At 49.5% G+C, this 9979-nt stretch overlaps 1 protein-coding gene across 1 annotated transcript; it reads left to right on the plus strand.

The window, feature by feature from the left end:
- Positions 1-571: 571 nt before the first annotated feature.
- Positions 572-9594, plus strand: Fgf6 (fibroblast growth factor 6). Its single transcript, XM_051155428.1, has 3 exons — positions 572-917; positions 2002-2105; positions 9136-9594. Exons 1-3 carry the CDS (start codon positions 572-574, stop codon positions 9310-9312), a joined length of 627 nt encoding a protein of 208 aa, XP_051011385.1. The 3' UTR covers positions 9313-9594.
- The last annotated feature ends 385 nt before the right edge of the window (positions 9595-9979 follow it).

The raw sequence follows: 9979 nt of genomic DNA on the forward strand, positions 1-9979 counted from the left end.
AAGGAAGCCAGTGCGGTGGGGCCAAGGACTGCTGCCCAATTTGGGTCCTGGGTGGCCTCTGCCTCCCTCTTCCCTGGGCCCCCAGCCAGCTCCACCCTCCCACAGAGATGCTCTCTGCTAACTTCATTCCTGCCTCATAGTTGGGATGACAGTGGCTCTCAGAATCCCTGGGGAGTGGGGAGGGTGGTGGGGGTCTGGGGAGGCAGCCAGGCCCAGGAGCAGGTTAAAGTTACAGCCCAGGGTAAGTGAGCTGGGCTGGCTGACGTCAGGGTGATGATGGGTGGAGGGGAGGGCCGGGTTACTGAACTGTAAGGCTAGGTCAAATCAAATAGAATCACCTTGGGACCGGTTAGAGAGCGTTCCCAAGCCATGGTCCCTACCGACCGCAGCTCAGCCTGGGTCCCTCTGCTCTCAACCTCAGTGCCTGAAGCAGCAGGCTTTGGTTTCATGTCAGCAGCCTTCATCTGCCTTCCAAAAATAAGCCCCTGCCGCCATGCCGAGGGGAGAAAAACAAGAAGGGCGGTATTTTTAGGGCCATTAATTCTGACCACGTGCCTGAGAGGCAAGGTGGATGGCCCTGGGACAGAGGCTGTTCATCACTATGTCCCGGGGAGCAGGACGTGTTCAGGGCACGCTGCAGGCTCTCGTCTTCTTAGGCGTCCTAGTGGGCATGGTGGTGCCCTCACCTGCTGGCGCCCGCGCCAACGGCACGCTACTGGACTCCAGAGGCTGGGGCACCCTCTTGTCCAAGTCTCGAGCTGGGCTAGCTGGAGAGATTTCGGGTGTGAATTGGGAAAGTGGCTATTTGGTGGGCATCAAACGGCAGCGGAGACTCTACTGCAACGTGGGCATTGGCTTCCACCTCCAGGTGCCCCCCGACGGCCGGATCAGTGGGACGCACGAGGAGAACCCCTACAGTGAGTGTCACTAGCAGACAGTTGGGGTGCTTGCTGGCTTGGGCACAAGCAGAGTTAAAAGATAAGGGGGCCTTTGCGCTGGTGGGTGGGGCTGCACTCTAAAGGGGACGCGTGCTGGGCAATGTTTAGATGACTTGATCCCACCCTGTCCTGCAGGCTCAGTAGGTCCAGACCTAGGCATCTTGGTGTCTTTACCAATCATCCCAGGTAACCACTCCAGTGGTCCCAGTACTAGTGGTCCCATCTATGGCCCTGAAAGACCACCGAGAACCACCAGCCTGGAAAGCCAGAACTGCACTGGTAGGGGAGATAAGTTACGATGTTCCATCCTAGTTAAACCAACACGTTTTTATTCAGCTGTCCTCTTTGAAAGGGAACAGCAAGTGGTCTGGAAAATGCCCATCTGAAGCACATCTTTTTCACAGTGCTTCCTTTAACTTCAGGTGCCTGCACAGACAGGCTTCCAGCCGAGGCAAGGTAAAGGCTGTAGGGTCCCAGGCAAGCCATCCAGCTCCCCTGCAGTGTTTGAGAACTGAATTGAAGCATGTAGAAGTGACATTAAATAATGATAATCAAAATTAATTGATTGATTGATTGGGGGTGTACGTGCTGTGATTGCATGCATGTGCGCATGTGCGTGCGTGCGTGTGCGTGCGTGCGTGCGTGCGTGTGTGTGTGTGTGTGTGTGTGTTGCTGAGAATTAAACCAAGGGACTCAGGGAATACCATACAAGAACTCTACCACTGAGCTACATCTCCAACCCCTGCCCAACCCTCATTCCTTTTCACCCCAGTCAAGGACCTCAAGTGACAGATTCACTGAAAGCCCAGATTCAAAGCTGAGCCTTAAAGAGATGGTTCAGTGTCCACTGTGACCCTGGATTGCCATGTCAAACTCTTCCACGCAGAACTGAATGTGCTCCCAGGATGTGGCAGGATGTCCTGGTGTGGTGAAGGGATGTTGCAAGATTAGAGAGATCAAGGACAGAAGTGATGGAGAGGATGATGAGCTTCTAGAAGGGGGACAACTGGGTACCTCTCTAGCTTACATGAGCATCAGTGTGTGTCCTCTGTTTCTTTGCCAGGCCTGCTGGAAATTTCCACGGTAGAACGGGGTGTGGTAAGCCTCTTTGGTGTGAAAAGCGCCCTCTTCGTTGCCATGAATAGTAAAGGAAGGCTATACACAACGGTGAGTTCCTCAGGGAGGGAAAGTTCTGGGCTGTGCAAAGCTGGGAGTTCATGCCATTGAAAATAACACACACAACACTCAGAGTTGAGTCCTTTTTTTTTTTAAAGAAGAAAGAAGGGCTGTGAATGGCACTCTTGCTGGCAAGGTGCTTCCTCTGTTTCCCAGTGAAGCCTCTGCACAGGCCTGCAGGTCTCCCAGTCCTACCTACCAGGACATTTGCCCTTAAAGAAGCCATGGTTCAGAGAGCTCTCCAGTAGGGAAGCCTGCGTTCTGACATAAAGCTGTCATTCAAACTCACTGTCGGGTCTGAGTCACTGAACTGGAGAGGCCCAGAAAGGCAGGGCTATGGGTCAGCTTGGGTGAGCTGCCACCATGACACCCCTCCAGGAGACACTCGGATGGAAGTGCTACAGGAGGCCTCTTCATTGGTACCTTGAGAGACTTTCACCTGAGTTTTACATCTTCTGGTCTCTCTGTTCCCATTACCTATGCTGGTAACTTCCTAGGTCACCCTTCCCAGCAAGCATCGGGTCTCCCCCACAAACCCCCCAGTCTCTCTGATAGTCTACAGTCATACTTCCCAGCAGAGGGTGAACGCTGAGAGGCAAATTCTGGCCCTCTGGTGAAAGGGCGAGCATTGACTGTGTTTGCCAAAAGCCTCTGCTTTCTCTGAGTCACTCACTCACTTCCAGGGCTCTGGGCCTATTTCAAAAATCTGTTAGGAAAATATTCTATGAAGTTGATAGAACCAAGAGGTCTTTTGACAGAAACAAGGAAGCCAGATCTAGCTAGATGGTAGAATGCTTCCCTAGTGTGTGCTACACCCTGGGTTCAACCGCTAGCACTAAAAAAGAAGTGAAGGGGCAGTGTGTATAGGGAAAGGAGCCTCAGATACACTAGAAGAGAGTGTAGAGCCTGTTACTCCTGTCCCTTGCGTGGGACAAAATGAGGGTTAGAAAGGAAACAGCCAACCCAAGGACCTACAAGTGCTGCTTTCCTGGAGACATCTTCCAGCAAAGGAGTCTGGGAAATACAAGAGCAGGATCACGAGAGAGCCTCTGCCTCCCAACTTTTAGAGCAAGGGTCCCAAAGTTGCCTTATGGTGTGGGCTAAACTCAGTGTGTCTCCAGCACAGTTCTGTGGACATCCCCCCTGCACCCCTCACTTTGTAACCTGTTAGATGCATGGATTTGCAGAATCTGCTTCAGAGACTCAGCCCGGCGGGGGTGCAGACAGACTTGTTACTCTGACTCAGAGTTCTTTTTTTTGTTTTGCTTTGATTTTAGGTTATGGGATTTTTTTGTTTTGTTTTGTTTTGAGGCACAGGTAGGTGTGGTGTGCTACCAGGCTCTATGGCCTATGAAGAACACGGAAGCAAGTCAGTTGTGCCCAGTGAGCAGCCAGAGAAGACAAGGCCTTCAGGTTGTACAGCTCTCTGGGAAAGTGGTGGGGCAGGAAGCACCCTGCAAGCACCAAGCACCGAGCACCGGAGGCTTTGGTGGAACAGGATGCTCAATCCTTCTATCGAGCAAGTCTTCCAAGATCTGAGACAGCTGGCTCTAGGACTCAGTATGGGTGTTTTAGCAGGCAAATCTACCAGAAGCCCAAATGATATGAACACTTACTTGTGCCACCGTAATTAACAGATTTTTTTTTCTCAATTAGAAAATAATTCAGTTATGACAAGGGAACGAGTCACAAGCACAGAGTCAATACATCCGCTCCCCCCTTGGACTCTGCTTCTAAAAAGGCTGAGGACTGGAAACATAAATTTTGACTATCAGAGAAAATGCTCCCATGGGGTAGACCCTCTCACTGTAGCAAATCTCTCTGAACTGTGGAATACCCAGGCTCATCAGGCAAATGGTTCTAAGGGGATCTGGGGTGCTCGCTAAACAGCAGTTGCTGGGGAGAAGGGGGATTTCTCTGAGAGAAGACGCTCTTGTTTCCATATCCAGGAGCCTGGGAGCATGTGCTCCAGTGGGAAATCTCCCTAGACCCCAGGGTGAGAGAGTGGGGTTGGTTGGACAGCAGTGCCCCAGCTAGGGCACCTGATGCTTTGTGTGTGGCTGGGGACCAGATGTTCCTGAACCATCCCCTCCCCGGCCTCCATCGAGGGCAGCAGTTATCACAGTCTAAAAAAACAATTGCCAACTGATCCCAGGAGCCAGGAAGACTCCTGCTGGGTGGTGATTTCATTCACACTATTTCCCTTTAAGCCCCCCTGAGCTGCCTCCTCCCTCAGTAGATCAGCTGCTGTAACCTCTAAATGGCATTTCTCATGGGGTGGGAGGGGAAAGGGGCTGAGGAGGAGGAAAAGGCAGCCATCGTGTGTGGTGGGATAATAAGGGCAAAGACAAGCTACCTAGAAGTGGTCTTCCTTCTTTCAGAGAGAGGGGCACCAGAACCCGGAGGTAGTTTTAAGCTCTCTCCACAGATGAACTAAGCAGCCCTGCTACTGCACTGGCAAAGCTTCTTGGAAGCCTGCAGAGTGCTGATTGGCTATAGGCACTGTCCTGCAGAGTCCTAGGGAAACATTTGGTCCTTGGCCTCCCTTTGCAGATGATGGCATGGAGTGTCCACAGTCTCTGGCTCTGTCCCTTTGTTCAGTTGCAGCTATTTTTTTTTCTTTATTCTTTTTTTATTAATTCATTCATATTACATCTCAATTGTTATCCCATCCCTTGTATCCTCCCATTCCTCCCTCCCTCTCACTTTCACCCTATTCCCCTCTCCTATGACTGTGACTGAGGGAGACCTCCTCCCCCTGTATATGCTCATAGGGTATGAAGTAAATATGGGGCACCAGAGTTCGTGTGAAAGTCAGCCCCACTCTCCACTCAACTGTGGAGAATGTCCTGTCCATTGGCTAGATCTGAGTAGGGGTTCGATGTTTACTGCATGTATTGTCCTTGGCTGGTGACATAGTTTGAGCAGGACCCCTGGGCCCAGATCTGCCCGTCATAATGTTCTTCTTGTAGATTTCTAGGAGCCTCTGGATCCTTCTATCTCCCCATTCTTCCATACTTCTCTCACCTAGAGTCCCAATAGGATGTCCTCACATCTATCCCACTTTCCTGGTAGGTGAAGACTTTCATGGGACATGCCCTTTTGAGCTAGTGTCCAGATGTAAATGAATATACGCCATTTGAGTCTTTCTGCTTCTGGGTTAACTCACTCATTGTGATCATTTCTAGTTGCAGCTATGTGCATCTCTAGGCTCTGCAGATGGTTCACGGAAAGCCTGGTGGAAAGTGCATTTGGCAGGGCAGACAGGGACCAGACCTCCTATTGCTGCCCCGTCCTGCTCTCCAGAGTGAGTTCCCAGTGCTGCCTTGTCCTGCGCTCTAGCTGCTGGACTTACTTTGGGCAAGTTCACTAGAGTTTCTTCTCTCAGCCTGGATTTTTGCTATCTTGTGCTTAGGCTGGAGCAGAATGAGGGAACCCAACATTCTCACTCCCCTTAAAGTCCAGAAAGCCACAAAGGAGCCCCTCCTGGGGGTGGTTCTGTGGCCATCCATTGATTTAGAAAAATGCACATTGCACATGGTTATACCATATTTACATACTTCTAATCAATAGGAGCACAGTGGCATACAGACCATGAGGATGACTTCACCCGCCCCCTATCTCACTCCTGTTTCCTTTCCTCGTAGGCCTGGGAGTAATAAGAACATGTGGCCAAAGTACGTAGGGGATGAAGATTGTTAAAGACAGATAGCATAGCTCTGCATATAGACAAGGGGATGGGTGTGGCAGCTGCCCCTCCAAGCTTTAGGACCATTTCTACCAGAGGTATTTTACTCCAACCACCCAGGGATGCTTTTACTTTGCACAGTGCCTTTGCACTGGGGAGAGGTGAAGGCTATTTCTTTTTTTAATGGATTTGGTTGCACTTAGCCCTACGTGGAATTCAAGACATTGTCACGATGGTGCTTGAGAGTGGCAGGCCCAGGAAATGTGATCTCATGGAATTATTTTCATTTGTTCAAGTAATAATATACGGTAGCTGCTTTTATTAACACGGTGTTCGCTTGGCTGGGGGCCTTCCTCACCAAGCCAAAGAACCAGTGTTCCTGAGCCATGGGAACCCAAAGCCCAGGGGTGTGATGGGGGCAACACAGAGGCTGGACTCTAAGCACCCCCACAGTACTGTGGAAAGTGCCATCAGCCAGAAGCCAGGAGGTGATCCATCCATGCAGTCAGTGAACTGCACCATGGTGATGTCATGCCCCAAGCCCCCAAACTACCTGAATGTCTTGGAGGGTGGGGACTGACAGGAGCTGGGGCAACCAGGAGGCTCCTAAAGAAATTGAGCTCTCTGTTCCTGTTTCATGTTTGTAGAGAGTTCTGGGAAGCCAAGGAGAGAGGACAGGCTGAAAGAAAGCACAGAATGAAAACAAAAGCAGTCAACTAAAAAACAAAAACAATAACAAACCCAGAAAAAACAAAAACAAAACAAAACAAAAATCTACGAAAACAGACAAACCAACCAGGGGGAATGGGATAGACTTGACTAAACAAAATCTGCTGAGCGGTGCTTGGGTGTGGCTGGGAGTTGGTCTAGCACATAAAACTCTGGGTTCCATTCCCAGCATGCCCCTGCCAAAATGCCTGCTGAGCAGAGGACAAAGTAAATTGTAGCCTCTCTGGATTATTCTCCAAGAGTTTGTTCCAGTAGCCCCATGAATCCCCAAATCTCCAGGTACTGATGCGCCTCATAAAAAAAATGCCATAACATCTCTGTATGGCCTGTGTGCATCTTCTTACACATTTAACCCACCATTTGATTGCTTTTAATACTTAATGCAAAGGCTACATAAATACATATTGTACTAGGGCTTTTAGGGAGCAGTTTATTAGGGAATAAAAAGTCTGGGCATGTTCGATACAGATGCAATCTTCTTTTAAAATGTTTTTGGTTTGCAATCAGCTGACTTTAAGGGCACAGAACCTCCGGAAGCGCATGGCAATCTGTATACGCATCCACACTTGATGCAGATGTTTTCGAAAATGCTGCTTCTTAGCTGGACTCGTTCTAGATAGTGGGATGTGGGCAGTGCCCATAGTCCTCAACCCAGTGGCTCAGCCGCCCCCTTCCTCTTCCTCTGCCCTGCTCCCCACCCAAAGGTTTGATTTCCTCTCACCAGTTTGCAAACAACACCCAGAAACCTCTCCCTTAACCACCATCCAGATCAGAAATAAATCCTCCTGGACACTGGCTGGGCGAGCTCCTCTCCGGGGACATACAAAGTTAGAACAGAGGGAAAGCAGGTGGGTGGAAAGGGGCCGCTTCATGGCGAGAGACCAGTACTCCTGATAAAGCTCTTCCCTCCGCTTCCTGGCCCGTTTTGTACCCTGAACTCTTTTACCACTTTAAATAAATTGTTTATGTGGGTAGATAACTCATGAGAATGACTTAAGAAAGAGGGAGAAAAAAGCACAGAAGATTCCCACAGAACCTAAATCTCACCCCGCCATTGTCTTGATGCCCATGAGTTCCTCCTGAGAGGCAAACTGTGTGACCAGTTCCTTGTGGACCATTCTGGGACTAATCTGTATGGCATGAGTGTATGTACTGGTAGCTTTAAAAAGTCACACTACAGAGGTTCAAGGTGTTTTTAAATTTTCTGTGCTTGAGTGTTTTGCCTGCATATATGTCTGTGCACTACCTGTGTGCCTAATGCCCTCGAAGGCCAGGAGAGGGTGTTAGGGCTGCTGGGACTGGAGTTAGACAGTTGTGAGCTACCCTATGGGTGCTGGGAATCAAACCCCGATCCTCTGCAAGACATGGGTCCAAACTGAACATCTCCACTTGGTAATATGTCTTCAAGACAATTCAGTAAAGCACCTCTATAGTGTAGCTCGGTCATAACGGAGGCAAATGCTCCCCTCTTAATAGAGACTTACTTTGGGGGATTTTTGCTCTTAAAAGGTGCTCTGCCAACTTTTGTACACATATGGCAAATTACATCAGAACCTTGATGTTATAAGAATTTTTAATCATCTGTTATCTTCATTTTTAAAGAATTCTAGTAGACACTGTGAATTGCTCTATATAGAAGTAATAATGTTATACACCAAAGAACACTGAGGGTCCCTGCCCTTTGAAGCATCACCAGTTAAAATATCAAATACCTTTCTGTCTCAGTCTGACCACTGATCCCTGGGATTCTCATCCAAGGAGGGCTTGGAGTCTGCTAGGAAAGAAACACATGTCCGTAGGATCCAGATGTCCTGTGAGAGGCATCTGCCCAAAAGGCTCTAGAGTACCAATGACGGACCCTCTATCAACCCATAATAGCAACCTGGAGAGACACCTGTGTGTCCCTGTTGCTGGTGAGGGTAGGTGCATAGATTTCTTTCAGGAGTCAAAGGACAACATCTCTGCTACCAGGGAGAAGCCATTGAGCTGTGGTTGCTGGTGTGTGTGTGCGTGTTCATGTGTGTGTGTGTGTGTGTACACTCAGGTGCACATGTATATGCCCACATGGTAGCCAGACAGGGACAAGCCAACTTGCACTATAGCTCTCTAATTCCCTTGGGAGCCAGGTTCTTTATCTCTATTTTAAAAAAAGGCTACTATCTCAGATCCCACGTGGCTCTGGAGAATGGTGTGGGTGACGAAGCTCCACTCACCTTCTGGGCTCAAAGTCAAAGCTGAGAAGGAGCCTTTTTAAAAAAAAAAAAAGGGGGGGAGGGGGGAAGGTTCCAGACTTTGGGCAGAGGAGCTACAGGTGAAAAGAGGCAATACTGGAAAGAAAGACTCAAGAGCTCATTTGCTCCTCTGTCCCTCCACCCACTATCCCACCAGCTCCCTGGTGCTCACACAGTTTGCATTCTAACTTCTCTCATTTTCCCCTCCTTACAGCATATTCCTCCCCTGCCCCCCCCCCCCCGCCACCTGTGGTAGTGTTTTTACAAAGGGAAGGGAGGGGACATGGCAGAAAGGCCCCTGCTGAAGGGCTCAGCTGACGTATTGGCACTTCCTAATCATCACTGGGTCTCTGCTGTCTGTTCATCTTCACAGCCCAGCTTCCAAGAGGAATGCAAGTTCAGAGAGACCCTCCTCCCAAACAATTACAACGCCTACGAGTCAGACCTGTACAGAGGGACCTACATTGCACTGAGCAAATATGGACGGGTAAAGCGGGGCAGCAAGGTCTCCCCAATCATGACTGTCACTCACTTCCTCCCCAGGATATAAGGACCCAAGGATGAAGGCTCACACACAGGCTGGCAGCAGCATCTTTTCTGTTGGAATCTTACATAAGAGAACAGTTATGCTCGTGCCCTGTGACTTCTGAGTCTGGCTCATCTCGTGCCGGAAGAGATGAATTGGTTTCCTTGGCCACTGGACAGCACGGCCTGTAACCCACATGGCTGAGAGGGTTGCAGTTGACATCCCAGAATGGATCCTGTGCTTTTACCTCACCGGAGAAGAGACAGTACAGATGATATTTGAGGCATGTGGCCTTGTGCATAAGTAAAAGCCGAGATGGGAGTATGCATGTGTCAGTGCATACCTATGCATCTTTGTGTAGACTCTCAGAACAGAATATTGAGTTTCTTTCTCCTGACATCATTGCTGCAGGAATCTACCTGAACATCACCCATCAAGTCAGCAGGATTGAGGTGTGCCCCATTCTGCCTTTTTCTGATAATCTATCCATCCAGAGGCATTGAATCGCTCCAGTGGTCTGAGTGACAGTGAGCGGCTGTCTTTTATGTGTAGGGAGGAAGGTGGAGTGTGAAATCTAGTTGCTACCAGGAGAAAAAAAAAAAAAAAGTAACCAGGCACCCTGAACTCCATGCCCACTGGGGCTCTGGGGACACTACAATACATTGTTAGGGGAGCTTGGAAAGGGGACCCC

This window comes from Acomys russatus, chromosome 13, assembly GCF_903995435.1.
Source record: "Acomys russatus chromosome 13, mAcoRus1.1, whole genome shotgun sequence".
NCBI lineage: Eukaryota > Metazoa > Chordata > Mammalia > Rodentia > Muridae > Acomys > Acomys russatus.

What these genes read in the sequence shown, in the direction of transcription:
- Fgf6 (XM_051155428.1), top strand. Translation starts at nt 572, where the DNA reads ATGGCCCTGGGACAGAGGCTGTTCATCACTATGTCCCGGGGAGCAGGA. An exon ending in GCACGAGGAGAACCCCTACA is followed by an intron (nt 918 to 2,001) that starts GTGAGTGTCACT and finishes TTTCTTTGCCAG; the next exon opens with GCCTGCTGGAAATTTCCACG. An exon ending in AAGGAAGGCTATACACAACG is followed by an intron (nt 2,106 to 9,135) that starts GTGAGTTCCTCA and finishes TCATCTTCACAG; the next exon opens with CCCAGCTTCCAAGAGGAATG.